This window comes from Bison bison, unplaced genomic scaffold (assembly GCF_000754665.1).
Source record: "Bison bison bison isolate TAMUID 2011002044 unplaced genomic scaffold, Bison_UMD1.0 scf7180017864464, whole genome shotgun sequence".
NCBI lineage: Eukaryota > Metazoa > Chordata > Mammalia > Artiodactyla > Bovidae > Bison > Bison bison.
The window spans coordinates 4,331,677-4,347,246 of record NW_011495025.1 but is presented as its reverse complement, the minus strand read 5'-3'; the positions used below and the strand labels follow the sequence as shown (position 1 = coordinate 4,347,246).

General features: G+C 34.4%; 1 protein-coding gene across 2 annotated transcripts in view; it reads left to right on the top strand.

Annotated features, from left to right (window-relative positions):
* The window catches only part of MMRN1 (multimerin 1), a 93,979-nt gene extending 85,636 nt beyond the window's left edge, over window positions 1-8,343 (top strand). For both annotated transcript variants that reach the window (XM_010860148.1, XM_010860147.1), the window contains exons 8-9: window positions 5,761-5,913; window positions 7,196-8,343. In XM_010860148.1, the coding sequence (XP_010858450.1) occupies window positions 5,761-5,913; window positions 7,196-7,617 (575 nt within the window). In that variant the 3' untranslated portion in view covers window positions 7,618-8,343. The remainder of the gene's footprint in view (window positions 1-5,760; window positions 5,914-7,195) is intronic.
* The last annotated feature ends 7,227 nt before the right edge of the window (window positions 8,344-15,570 follow it).

The following is a 15,570-nucleotide window of genomic DNA, read 5'->3' as shown; positions in this document are numbered from 1 at the left end:
CTATGGAAATGTCCAAAAGTCAATGAGTAATGTAGGTCTGGAACCAGAAGAGGGTTTTTAGGTAAAAATTGGAAATTATTGCACTGAGGTGATAGTTGAGGCCACAGAATTAAATTGGGTAGTTAGAGAAAAAGTAGAGAACTGAAGATAGAAACATGGGAGAGAGAAAAAGGAGTAATCAGAACCAGAAAAGTACATGAGCCTCTGAATCAAAGTCTTTAAGAAAAAAGAAAAGATTAAAAAAAAAAAAAAGACATAATGATGTAGAAGGAGGACCTGTGCAAACAAACAAAATAATAGAAATAAAAATGTTGGGGAGATATCTGTTTATTTTTGCTATAATTTACATGGAGTTAAATTCACTGCTTTTTTTTTTTTTTCTTTAATTCATTATTTTTGACATGCAGTCTGTGAATTCTGACAGATGGGTAGTCATGTAATCACCACAAAAGTCAAGATGGAGAACAGTTCCATCACACCCTCAAATTCTCTTATGTACCTTTTTAATCAAATCTGCCTCTACTCCAAGTCACTGTCAACAGTAATATGTTTTCTCCCCTTACCCTTTTATATTTTGCAGAGTATCTTTTACATTAAATCATGTAAAACATTATACAAATCCACCAGTATCTGTTCTAGATACTATGTCTACCACAACATTATAACTTTTCTTTATCTTTCATGCTATGTAGGCTTTTGAGCCTGGCTTCTTTCACCTGGTATATTTGAGATACTTTGTTGCATGTCTTCCTTTTCATCACCAAGTAGTGTGATTCATTGTATGGATGGATCTACAGTTTGTTTTCCCATTTAGCAATTGAAGGATGTTTTGGCTGTTTAGTTTGGGGTGATTATAAATAAAGCTGCTATAAACATTCAGGTTTACATTCATACATACAGGTTTTTGTGCATGCATAGTTTTCATTTCTCCTGAGTTATGCAGCAGTAGCATAATTTATGGAGAAGGCAATGGCACTCCACTCCAGTACTTTGCCTGGAAAATCCCATGGATGGAGGAGCCTGGTGGGCTGCAGTCCATGGGGTCACTAAGAGTCGGACACGACTGAGCAAATTCACTTTCACTTTTCACTTTCATGCATTGGAGAAGGAAATGGCAACCCACTCCAATGTTCTTGCCTGGAGAATCCCAGGGAAGGGGGTGCCTGGTGGCTGCCATCTATGGGGTCGCACAGAGTCGGACACGACTGAAGTGACTTAGCAGCAACAGTAGCAGCACCATAACTTAGTTATAAAATAAATATAGTTTTAACTTTGTAAGAACTGGTCAACCACTTGCCATTTCCATTAAAATGTATGAGAATCCTAATTGCTCCACAATCTTGTCAGCACTTGGCATTGCCAATATTGTTTATTTTACTATTTTAATAGATATATTATTGTATTTAATTGTGATGTTATTTTACATTTTCCTAATGACTAACATTGTTGAACATATTTCAGTACCTTTGCCATTTTTAATATTCTTTTGATTGAAGATTATAACTCTAAAGAAAAAAGCAAAAACAGATGATAATGTTGAGTAAAAAACATTTCATTTTCTGAGTTGTGACTTAGGATAAATATAAATGACAAGTGTTAGAGTAAATCATCTGACAGGGCTAATCTATTTGGTAAAGATTGCTGATATGATTAAAAGAGCTTTAAATTATGTTTGAAGTGTTGAGAAAATTATCCCACAAACAAGATCAATAACAATAGACATGAATTTAAAAGAACAAAATAAAAACTGGTAATTGAAGGAAAAGTAGTAAAGATGGTTGAAAACAATGTTTCCATCCATCCCTAACTAATGAACAGAGTATGAGTGCCTGTTCAAAACTAATGAACAGGCAATGAATCTGAAAATGTAATATAAACAACTGTTCACATTTCTAGAAGTTGTTGGAAAGGGACACATGAAGCGTTTTAAGAGCAATGAAAGGATACGACTTATTTGATAGATATGGTTTTGATAAATGATGAAACTGAATAGCACTGAAAATTAATATATACATTAGTATGAGGGTGAAAACATGTTAGCATTGGCATCAGGATGAAAGATAAAGAAAAATTATAATGTTGTGTAAACACAGTATCTAGAGCAGATACTGGTGGATTTATATAGTGCTTCCCTCTGTGTATGACAAAAGTTGCCCAGAGGCACTGAGAGGTCCTCTCACAAGTCTGTTAGAAACTCCATTCTGACCTCAGCAGGGATCAGAGTTATCGGTCCTGCACAATGTTACTGTGTAAATGATGAAATAAAAAAAATAAAATCCTGATGCTAATCTAGAACTAAGCATTAAAAATAAAAATAATTTAAATAAGTAATAAATAAAAATAAAATATTATATGAAACATGTATGGTGATAGGTGTACTATATACAAAAATAGAAGTAGAAGACATCAGTATGAAGTGTCCCTTCATTATTCATCAAATGCCTATTGAATAAGTGCTGAATGAGCACTGAGAAAAATTAAGTGGATAGAGGGGTAAATTAAACACAACCTCTCTTCTCATGGAGTTCAGACATTAAACAAGCAATTAAAATAAAGAATGGTAAATATTGGCAAAGACAGAGTGCCTTGAAAATGTAAGGCGCTCTTCAAGCAGTTCAAATTTAACATGAGCCTTTATAAAATGTGGAAATAGGATTAATAGAAAAGTATAACTTGAGCACATATCAGGGTTCAGAAAGCAAAGACCAGAACAAATTGAGACTTATGAAACATTCCAATAGAGTGGTAAAGGAATTTTAGTTCTGTTCAGAGCAGGGAAATGAATATTAACAGATTAGTCATGCTATTTGCACAAAATGAGAGAATATTGAGTTGGCCAAACTTAATTGTACTGATCTTCATCAAAGAAAATAAATGGATTGGAAGGAGTTTGAAGTTCTACCCAAGATAGAAGTTGTGGAAAGTTTGCTTGAAATAATTCCATGTCTCTAGAAAAACATGCCAACAACATCATAGAATCAAACTCTACCTGACCTTTGAGAAAAAGTGAAGAAGAAATAGAGCATTAGATAAAGGATGAGATCATCTACTCAATCTTCCATCCATTTGTTTACTCGTCTTTAAAAAGACAGTTTAGTACTTCTATATGTCAAGCACTGTGCTAGTCAGTAGCGACACAAAGTTTAAGAAGTGGAAACCCTGAGCCCTGTCCTCACAAAAGCTCACACTCTAATTGAAAGTAGGAACAAATGTGCAATTACATGACTCAGTGGGTAAAGAATTCACCTGCAACGCAGAAGACACAGAACGCAGAAGGCAACATGAGACTTTATAAAATGTGGACATGAATTCGATCTCTGGGTGAGCAAGATCCCCTGGAGAAGGAAATGGCATCCCATTCCAGTATTCTTGCCTAGGAAATCCCATGGACAGAGGAGCGTGGTGGGCTACAATCCTGGGGTCACAAAGAGCTGGATACAATTGAGTGACTAAGCACACATGCAGGCCTGACAAATTCAACAGGAACTTCAGAGCATCAAACAATTAAAAAAATCTATGTAATTCTATCGAAAGGAAAGATGTAAAAGAAAAAGAAAATGATGTTTTATTTAGAGGCTGATTTTTATTAATTCAAGGACAAATTGCCCATTGAACACAGATATGTACAGGAACTTATGAAGGTATCTAACCATTTTTTAAATATTTTGGTAATAAATTAAAAAAATACAAATCAGATGATATACAAAAGTAGATTTGTAGCTGACTGTATAATAAAATAGAAATAGCTTCAATTGACAAATCAGTGCCAACCAATCTTTAGTTGTTTGTTACAAGGTTCTGTACTTAACAAGTATCCATTAAATATTTTTTCAAAATGAGAATATAGCCAATATCTTATCATAACTTTAAATGGAGTATAGTTTATGAAAATATTGAATCATTATGCTGTACACCTGAAACTAATAACATAACACTGTAAATCAACTAGACTTCAAAGAAATTTTTCTTTCATTCTAATTACACAGGCATGCAGTTTGGTCACATTTTATGTGAATTTGAATTATTTAAATACGAAGTAGAATGTATTTAAAATATTTATAGATCTCACTCTTGAAATAAATGTTAAAGCAAATAACCTTAAATTTAAAAATCAATGACCATGTTTTGAAATGAGTGAATTGTAAACAGTTTACACTATTTCCACAAGGTGGAGCCATAGTGGTAACTGTATCCAGTAATGTATTCTTCCAACCTTTTCTTTCCACATTATGTATTATGTTTATAACCATATTTATCGTTTATAACCATATTTATAACTTGAGGCTTTCTAAATAACTGAAATTATTCTATATCTAATAAGTGAACTGAAACACTGTCTTCAGCAAATTGAGTATGTTGAGGATTTATCCCACTGTTTTACTGCTGTCTAATATTCCTTGCTGAAAAGAGAGCGGTAGTAATAGTGTTAGTCTCTTAGTCCTGTCTGATGCTTTGTGACTCTGTAGACTGTAGTCTATCAGGCTCCTCTGTCCATGGGATTCTCCAGGCAAGAATACTGGAGTGGGTTGCCATTCCCTTCTCCAGGGGATCTTTCCGACCCACAGATGGAACCCAGGTCTCCTGCATTGCATGCAGATTCTTTACCGTCTGAGATACAGGGAAGCTCTGCTGAAAAGATACTATAATTCACTGAACAAGTCCCTTTATCAGTGGTCATTTAGGGGTCCTACTATTCTTCACTAGTGCAAATGATATCATGAAGAAATTTCTTGAACATTATCTTTGTGCAAGTGTGTCTGGAATATATATTCTGCTGGGAGAAATTTCTGGCTCAAAGCAAATGAACATTTTTAATTCTGTCAAATTGTCCTATTCAAAGGTTCCAACAATATAAGGTCTAACCAACATTATAGGAGAATGCTCATTTTCTGCATGACTGTTTTGTTTTTAAATGTTGCCACCTGATATAAAACGTTGTTGATGGTAATTTGTTACTCCTTAATTAGTAATGAGGTTGAATAAGTTTTGAACTGTAGTTGTTCACTGACTTCCCAGCTCATATTACTTGCGCCTTTGCCACTATTTTTACAGGGTTACACTCTTTTTTCTGAGGATTAGTCAGAACTTTTTATTTGTTATAGGTATTAGTCATTAGATATTTGTATCTGTTAAAAAATATTTTCTCTTCACCTAGCACTTTGAAATTTCATAATATGTGGCTTTCATTGCAAATGAGTTTTGAGTCTAGGTGGTCAAACATCAGGATTTTTCTCTTATGGCTTCTGGGTTTTGTTTTGTGTTGAAAAAGCTTTCTAAACAACAAAGATATTCTGTTTATTTGGTTATAATGTAATCATTTTTTCACATTTAGTATTTTTATGCACATGAAATTTATATTTTTATGAAAATACAGTTAGTTTAGCACCATGTATTGAACAGACTTTGTTTTCCTTCTGTGATTTGAAATATTACCCTCATCACACACTGGTTTCAATTGTGTGTCCAGATAGCCTATTAGTTCTACAGTTGACAAAAATCTTAATATTTATCACAAATAAATGCAGTGGATCACAGAATTATTCTCACTTCCAAGAAGCAGGAAAGGGCTTCAGAAGAAGCAGCTCAGAGAGTTCAGAGATTTCGTGAAATCCCATGACTGCATTGGTGGGTGATCTGGGCCTGGGAATGCATTTTTCCTATTTCTGACTCAGTGTTTTTCCCATTCTGCTGCAAACTCTAATTTGACATCAACAGAAAAACAGGTCACTTTTACCCTCTTTTGTCTTGATTCTTTTTCAGTAACAGAGGAGTATTCACACTGTAGTAGATCCCCGTGCCAGAATGGGGGTACATGTATAAATGCAAGAACTAGCTTTATCTGTGCTTGCCGACATCCTTTTACTGGTGACAACTGTACTGTCAAGGTGGCAGGAGAAAACGCTTTAGCTCCAGGTAAGAATGTACATGTGTCCTTGGATTTGCTCAGTGTCATAAACAAATATATTTTTTGAAATGTTTTCAAATGAATGTTTAGACCTGCTTAATCTGGACTCACTTGAGGATTAATTCCTTTTACTTCTGAAATTCACTGAATAACATACATGATTTTGTCAGGTAAACTAATTCATATACACTAGTTGAAATTTTCAATGTTGCTTTAATAGAAGCAGTTTATTAAAAATCCCCCAACTTGTTTTTTCTAGTGCATCTTAAAATAAAATATTTATTGCATAAGAAAATATAAATTATACTTTCTTAGAAAATATATATTATATATATATACACCATATAATATATATGTATACATAGTGTATATATATGTATATATATAAACTTTTTGTCCTCAAACAAGAATACATCTTTGATTCATATCAAATCTGATCCCTTAAATAAAGCTTTAGTAAGTGTATAGCAGTCCGTCTTCTATGAAGGTCATAATACTGTTCTGACTGGCTGAGGGCTTTTAGACTATGCTAAAATATAGTGAGTAGGGCAAGATGCCTTTTTGTCCATTTACTTACATAAGTATTGGTTGCTATAGATTTACTTCCAGAGTGTATCATTTTTGATTTTCACACAACAAAATGTGTGCAGTGCTTAATATATATTCTCTTTAAAATGATGGCAAAAATACGTTTCAAATCAGGCTTTTCTTAATAATATGCTGCATAATAAAGAGTGAATTTTTTAGTCTGCTTTTAAATCTCAGCCTTTGTAAGTACATTTGGCATTAATTACATAGAAGATTGCTTTTGTCTACCTCTCTATGGTGCATATGATTTCCTTGGGTTTCCGTTTTAGCCTCCAGAAACTGTTTGACAACATGCAGGAAAAATTGTTTCTACATCATGTCAGGTTTAATTCATCCAAGGGGCTTTAAAACATTCTGGCATACCATAATAATCATAAAATGCTTTGAATCCCTTCATCTCTGGAGAGATCAAAGACACACACAAATTAATCTTTGAGGCCTTTTTGTGAGTGATATATTGAGTGTTACTGTCATTCTACCATGATCTAAGTGGAGAAACTGAGTATCAGAGAGACTAAGCAGTTTTGGGTAGTTCAGGCAAGAAAAGAGGCAGGCATCCAGACACACGTGCCCTTGTTAAGTCCAATGAATAACCATTTTACTTCTATTAACCCTTTTTATAACTGAGATAAAGAATAAAGATATAAACAAAACAAGATCAAAACATGAAAATCAACTCTTTCCATTTTTTTCCACTAACAGATTTTTCAAAAGGAACTTACAGATATGCACCGATGGTGGCATTTTTTGCATCTCATACTTATGGAATGACTACACCTGGTCCTATCTTATTTAATAACTTGGATGTCAACTATGGAGCCTCATATACGCCAAGAACTGGAAAATTCAGAATCCCCTATCTTGGGGTGTATGTTTTTAAGTATACCATTGAGTCAGTTAGTGCTCATATCTCTGGATTCTTAGTGGTTGATGGAGTAGACAAGCTTACATTTGAGTCTGAAAATGGTAACAGTGAAATACACTGTGATAGGGTTTTGACTGGGGATGCCTTATTAGAATTAAATTATGGGCAGGAAGTGTGGTTGCGCCTCGTAAAAGGAACAATCCCAGCCAAATTTCCCCCTGCCACTACATTTAGTGGTTACTTATTATACCGTACATAAATTAGCATGAACGACAGACTGTCACCTTTACTGAGAAGCAGCCAGTGTTTTTATTTATCTTTGCATGCACATCTGCTCTGTTTTTGGTTTTTCAACATGAATGAAAACGAACCTCTTTATAAAATCTGAGTAAGGCTCTAAGTTTGTTTATTTCACAAAATTATTTAATTATCTTTTAGACAACCCGTATATGAAGGAATTTTTTCCCCTAAGAGGTTTAGTAGCATAGAAAACAAAATTAGTTTTTTAGCATAACCATTCCTATTTTTGTTCTTTCATGTTAAGGCATTGCAATATAAAGGAATATTATAAAATGAGAATCAGTCAATATTGCCAGTCACAGTAATATTTTCAACAGAACATTTAACTTTTGTGATTCCTTGTGTACATAAATATATAACATATATTTCTTAAATTCACATGTTCAAAGTACTCAAAGACCAAGAAGTCTTCCTTTAACTTTGATTTTTCAGTCTTTTCTGTTTTAAAATTTTACATATTGAAATTTTCACTTGTAATGAAAATTTTTAAACTTGAATTAGAAATTTGAAATATGCTTTACTATTGTTTCCTTCCTAAACTATATTCAATATCCTGTGAAAAGCCATAATGGAAAAGAATATGAAAAACAGTATATATGTGTGTAACTGAATCAATTGCTATACACCACAAACTAACACAACATTGTAAGCCAACTATACATCAATAAAATTTTTCTAAAAGACTATTTTTTCCTTCCTATAATTAGAGAATAAAGAAATAGTTAACACATGAACATTTACACCCAAGTCTAAAGACACAGAAGTGGATATTTTATCTTTCTTTCATCATACAATAACTATGTGTGTGCTCTGTCACGCTCAACTCTTCATGACTTCATGGACTGCAGCCCAGCAGACTCCTCTATCCATGGGATTTCTCAGGCAAGAATACTGGAGCAACTTCCTTCTCCAATGGATCTTTCTCACCCAGAGATCGAACTGGGTCTCCTGAACTAGTAGGCAGATTCTTTACCACTGAGCCACCAAGGAAGCCCATATAATATATACAGGGGAAAAATTAAAAACACCTTTTTATATTGAGTATCCTATGGCAACACATACAGACCTGATTGTATTTTTATAATAGGTGCATATATTCCATGGTGATATTATGATTTATGGATTTATGGTATGCTTCCTGTGCCCTGGTTCTCTTCTATGCAACTAATATGTAACATCTCATTGATTCCTTACAAAATTTTTAAAAGGTGGGTATTAACCAAGTTTCACAGCTAGTAAGGACTAAGGTAGGATTTAGAACCTTCTTATCTAGCACCCACTTGCATCCTTTCTCTATCTTACCTCCTACAGATGTACCATAATTGATTTAATAATCCCTTTGAAGTGATTTGGTTATCTCCAATGTCTCATTATAACAATATTATTGTAGTGAACACTCTTAAACATACATTCTTTATATATTTAACAAGATATTTCTGAGGAAGAAATTCCTGTAAGACATTCTAAGAAAGAAGTAAAAGTTTTTGGTATGGAAAACATTCCTCATCAACTAATTTATTTAATGCTTATTTAATCCTATGAATAACTAACTAACCTTTTGAGATAACTAACTATAATAATAACTAACCTTATGAGATATGTATCATGTATTATTCTCTTTACACTGGTGAGAAACAGAGGCACATAAGTGGGTAAGTTTCACAACAGTTCAGGAAGTTGTGAGAATTTCAAGAAAAAAAGATAAGCATATATTTCTACTTTGCTAAAAGTTCTATCAAAAGGTCCTTGAGAAGATTGTTATCCAGTTTACTCATGTCGAGGAGTATTCATTACCCCCAAGACATACTAATCAAAACTTACAGTGTTTAAAAATACTGCCAATCTTAAATGTGAAAATATTATTTCCTCAGAGCAGAAACTTAATATTTTTTTCAAATTTTCTAAAACTTGAATGCACATGTCCAAGCAAAGAGGTGTATACAAATGTTCACAGTAACTTTGTATGTAATAGCCAAAAACTAGGTTTCACTGACATGTTTGGCAATAGATGAACAGTTAAGCAGATATATCCACACAGCAGAGGACTGCCAATCAATAAAAAGGATATTGGCACATACTATATGCCAATCTGTAGAAGATTTCAACCTGCAGCCTAATGAAACTTGGACAGCCCTACAGGTAAGTGTGAAGTGTGCATTGCCCAGCGGAATGTGTCATGTTGAGCCAAAATTGCTGTGCCCTCACAGCCCAGCCTCAGTACACCAGGAAGAGTGGAAGCCAGTTGCTGACAAATGAAGGCTGAATGGCTGACAGTTTCTCCTCTTATGTGTAAATGTGTTATTTTCAAAAGTATTTGGAGAATTTTGATAATTTCTTTAGTCCATGCCTAAAATAACATCACAATCTGAAATGTTTATTACTTCAAATACTCTTAGATTAAACAGAATTTTTGTTTTCCAATTATACTTTTCAACAGATACCAGTGATTTCAATGCACTGCCTTTTCTGTAATAGCAAGAACAGTAGGGAGTGAGCCATTTGACAATATTTGTCATTGCCACGCACAATTTAATTTTTGATTTTGTAATTAGATAATTTAGAACATTTAGCATTAATAATGCTTTAGTGTTTGGGTTTTAATTACCAATTTTATCCTGTATTTTTACACATATTTGTAGAAATGCACAATTAAATGACAAATTGCCACCAATTACCAAAAGGCATTGTAGCCACTTCTAAGTTTCTGTGGATTTGTTTGTGTATCTTTTTAAAAGCCATCCAATATTATGCAGGACATCTTGCAATGTATTTGTAATTGTCATGATCAAATTTTTCCGTATATTAAAAAAAAAACACTGGGATTTTCTTGATTTTCCCTATGTACACAGCAGACTTTAATGGATATTATTTTGCAGATTGAATTCCAGAGCTCTTCTCTCTCACCAGACCTTCCTGCCTAGCAAACTCCCAAAGTATACTCAGACCCTAATTAGTGATGACAATTTCATACCCATTCATTCATCAATTATTTAATAAATACCCACTCTGTGACAGGGAGGATAAGTCATATATTAAAGTAATATAAAAATAAATATCAAATAAATTAGTACAGACAGATAATGCATTTGAAATAAATTATTCAGAGTCATGCTGAGATTTACTCTCACCAAAATCATGAGTAGCTCCATAAGAATGGAAAATGTATATTTAATAAGCAATTCTGCCAACAAAGGTCTGTCTAGTCAAAGCTATGGTTTTTCCAGTAGTCATGTATGGATGTGAGAGTTGGACTATAAAGAAAGCTGAGCATTGAAGAATTGATACTTTTGAAGTGTGGTGTTGGAGAAGACTCCTTGAGAGTCCCTTGGACTGCAAGAAGATCAATCCAGTCAATCCTGAAGGAAACCAGTCCTGAATATTCATTGGAAGGACTGATGCTAAAGCTGAAATTCCAATACTTTGGCCACCTGATGGGAAGAACTGACTCATTGGAAAAGACCCTGATGCTGGGAAAGATTGAAGGCAGGGGGAGAAGGGGACGACAGAGGATGAGATGGTTGGATGGCATCACTGACACAATGGACATGAGTTTGAGCAAGCTCTAGGAGTTGGTGATGGCATGCTACAGCCCATGGGGTCACAAAGAGTCAGACATGACTGAGAGACTGAACTGAACTGAATAACCAACCTCCCTCTATTTTCTACACCTCTGACAAACTTCCATTACTTGTTTTTGGCTCACTCCAGGAATAAAGAAATTTCATATTCAAAGCCAAGTGAGCCTAAATTGTTCTTTCTTACTATCTTACCAAACTGCTCATTTTGGAAGAATGGGCTAGTATCATTAGGGCACTGTGCTCAGTCTCTCAGTTGTATCCAACTCTTTGTGACCCCATGCCAACTCTTTGTGACTCTTTGTGACTGTAGCCCACCAGGCTCCTCTGTTCATGGGAATACTGGAGTGGGTTGCCATTTCCTTCTCCATTTGTGCATCAAGAAATGCTAAAAATAAGCCAAACTGATTTTCACTTGACTAATTTAATTAATGCTCTTAAAGGGGATTTTTTTTAATGTTGTTCATCTGTTTCAAAATATAAACTCACTGAATTAAATGAACTTCTAATTGGTAGAAGTTCAGTTATATATAAACATTATTTATATATAGATATTTACATTACACATACATTTGGTCATATGTAAATCCAGGTTTTCATTTATCTAATATATGTCTAAATACTTCTAAATACTCTTCTATCTATATATATAAATTATGTGTATTATATACATAAAATTTAAGATTTTTATCATGTACGTTTCATCCAAGTCTGAAGGAAATGGGTTGACAACTTGGCACTTTTTTTAATAACTGCTACAGTTTATTACTGTCAACTTTTTCACATTAGAAACTAGTTGAGTAGTAATCTTTGCTTTCAAGGGCAATTTTTTAATGCAATAAAATACTCCTTTCTCAAAATTGTTTGCCTATCCTCTATATTTGCAAGCACGTGTGGAACACTTCAGAGCAGAAATGATAGCCCACACTTCCTAGATTGCACGTTTACTCTGGTTGATCTTCCCTGTTAGAGGCAGAGATGTTTGCTGCCCCAGTGGTTTCAAACCCAGTGCTTCATCAATGAGCCGAGAAGTGTTATAAGGCAGATTCTCACTGATTTGTGAGATCAGTGAGAATCTTCAGTCAGCTATATTGGGTTTGTGCTTGGGAAAAAAACAATAAAACAACGTAGTGTTCCTTTCTCTGGGCTGACATGTTAATTAAACAACCCCAAACTCTGGAAAAGTCCAAATTTAGGATTTTTAAATTATTTTTATTCATGGGTTTCTTCATGAAATATCAAAACCCAGATTTTGGTCAAAACATTTCCCAGAAAACAAGTGTCAGATGTAGTAATATTTAGAATATTTTTAAATGTTATTTGCATATTTTAAAAATATCAATCTATAGCAGATTTTGGGTTGTAACATGATTTCCTATTCAGTTCAGTTCAGTTCTGTCCCTCAGTCGTGTCCGACTCTTTGTGACCACATGAATTGCAGCACACCAGGCCTCCCTGTCCATTACCAACTCCCAGAGTTCACTCAAACTTAACAAACTCATGTCCATTGAGTTGGTGATGCCATCCAGCCATCTCATCCTCTGTCATCCCCTTCTTCTCCAGCCCCCAATCCCTCCCAGCATCAGAGTCTTTTCCAATGAGTCAACTCTTCCCATGAGGTGGCCAAAGTACTGGAGTTTCAGCTTTAGCATCATTCCTTCCAAAGAACACCCAGGACTGATTTCCTATTATATTCAAATAAATACTTATAGCAAGCCCAATGAAGATTACAATTAAAATGCTATAAGACCACAGTCTAGGAGTCAGTGTTTTTTCCAGTGTATTTAAATCTACATCCAAAAGTTTGGATTAAAAGGCTTGAATTCCTTATCTTTTAAAATCAAACAACTACTGTATCAAGTCCACTCAAGTTAAGCATGAAAATACTTAAGCATGAAAATACATGACACAACCTGAGGGTTAGGCATTCTTATAAAAACTACTCCACTTTGCTTACTTAGCCAGCAGAGAAGAAACTGACTGACTAGATTCCTCTTACCAGGAAAAAGACAATTACAGAGAGTTTCTAAAATTACAAATAGTGTTAAAATTGTTTTGGTAACTTACTGCCCTTCATTGATCTTTGCTGTCACCATCACCAAAGCATTTAATTGTGCATAATCTGTATAAAGAGGACCACATATCTATTTCTTCATCTATATGAAAGTTGTGAATTAAGGATGATAATTTGCCAGAACACATATGTAGAAAAATACCTTTGTACTACCTAACCATTTCCAAAAATCATCTGAGATAGCTAGATGAATAATATGATAGGAAAAATATTAAACTTTGACAAACATACTTGATATTTAAACATCCAATATATGTCAAGAACATGTGCTTTTCTCATCCTAATTTTTTAGATACACTCATATGCACTAATTTTCATTATTTGTCACAGTCACCTTGTGCTTAACAAAGAATATTCTACAGAGATGCCTCCCACAGTCTCAAGCCCTTTTTTAACCCCCTTCTGCACCTGATTCCATATCCCACCATTGTATTAATAGATTTGCTGTTTAACGAATGTGTTTAGGTCTCTTTAATCCTGCTGAGGAGGCAGTTAAATAGTGTGGAAATTATTCTGTAGATGAAATTTAAAAGACTCTCCAGGGATTACATGTCTTTTTAATGTTACTTTCATTGTCCTTTCTGAAGCTTGTCGTTAAGGTTTTTAATCATGATTCTATTTCATAAACACTAATTCTATTTCCTTTAAATGGTCAGCAAACTGATACGTTATTCATGGGTTTTAACTTTTCACAGAGCTCCGTATTAACAGCAAACTGAACTCTATCCCATGCAATGAACAAAGACCATTACTGAATCTCTCTATATAATTTTTTTGGTTTCTTTCATCCCATGTGGCATATTTGACAAAGAAACAACAGCATCATCATAATCAACAACCACTACCAAAATATCCTAAGGGCATTCTTGGGTATCACAAAGGAACCTGTTTTTATACTTAAGAAATATATTTTAAATATTACTGGAGCAGTATTGGTATCTGAAAACTGATTGTGTAGTATATTCTGAAAAATGGGCAGACAAAGATGCCTGTAAAGAATCTTAGAATTCCATGAGGTTGGTACCATTTGCCCATCAATAAAGTTCTTGGCACCGCAACTAGTGGAAGATCACTGAGATCAGTAAGTATACAGAACATACTGGGAACTGAATAGGACTAAATGTCTTAAGTTTATTAATTAAATTTTACTAATTTAGAAAGTTTTCTAGTAAAACTCATTTTACTTAATTTGATGGAACAAAAATAATTTGAATATTCAAGTTTGTGATCACCAATATGAAAACTAGTTCTGATTTTTTTTTGTTTAATTAGAGAATTAATATGTGACATCTACATTTGGCTAAGGCTATCTTTGTTAGACACAGGTTTTAGGCCTGTGATGAAAACATCGAATTTTCTTAAAATAATCTCATTCTGGGCTGTAACAAATCGCTACTTACTTGCCTTAGCTACATACTTAATACACTGATGCAGTTGCTCCAACAACTGTATTCTTCACGCCAGTGGAAAATGATCTTGGCAAGTGACCTTGTGAGGAGACTATTTTGAAGAAGGCAAAATAGCTACTAGCTCAGGAAGAATGACTTCTCTTACCAGTAAGTAATTATACAGAATTTGAATTGCAGTTCTCTTCTTGAAGTACACATCACACAAGCTACGCACTGCCCTTATATCACTACAGTTTAAAAATTGTAACATCTTTTTTTCCCCCAGAACTGTAAAATCAAACACATCAGCTACAGAGAGAAAGCTCCTAAATATTTTCTTTCCCTCTTGCCTCTTTCTGGCAACTATGTGACAGAAAATGTATGGAGACAAAAGAAAGAAGAAAGATCAAAAGAGAAGTAAGAATGAGGAAAAGGAAGATGAGTAGAAGGAGGATGGTGCCCTTGAGAGGGGGAGAGTGATGAGAGGGAGCAGAAGTAATAACTAAAGAGCCAAACTGGTTAGTATTGAGAGATAGATTATGGTCAGACACAGAGTGATGTAGCACTGGGGACTGAAAACCATCTTAGTTGCAAGATAATAGTACATTTTCATCAACTTACCTCTGAGCCCAGATGGCATTGTTACCCAGCAAGAGCTTAGTGCCCTCACATGTAGACACAAATACTCTGGCACTAATATTTGAAAAAAGAAAAGAACTTTATTTTGAGGTCCACCAGCAAGGAGATTGGAGAAGGAAATGGCAACCCATTCCAGTGTTCTTGCCTGGAGAATCCCAGGGACAGAGGAGCCTGGTGGGCTGTGGTCTCTGGGGTCGCACAGAGTCGGACACGACTGAAGTGACTTAGCAGCAGTA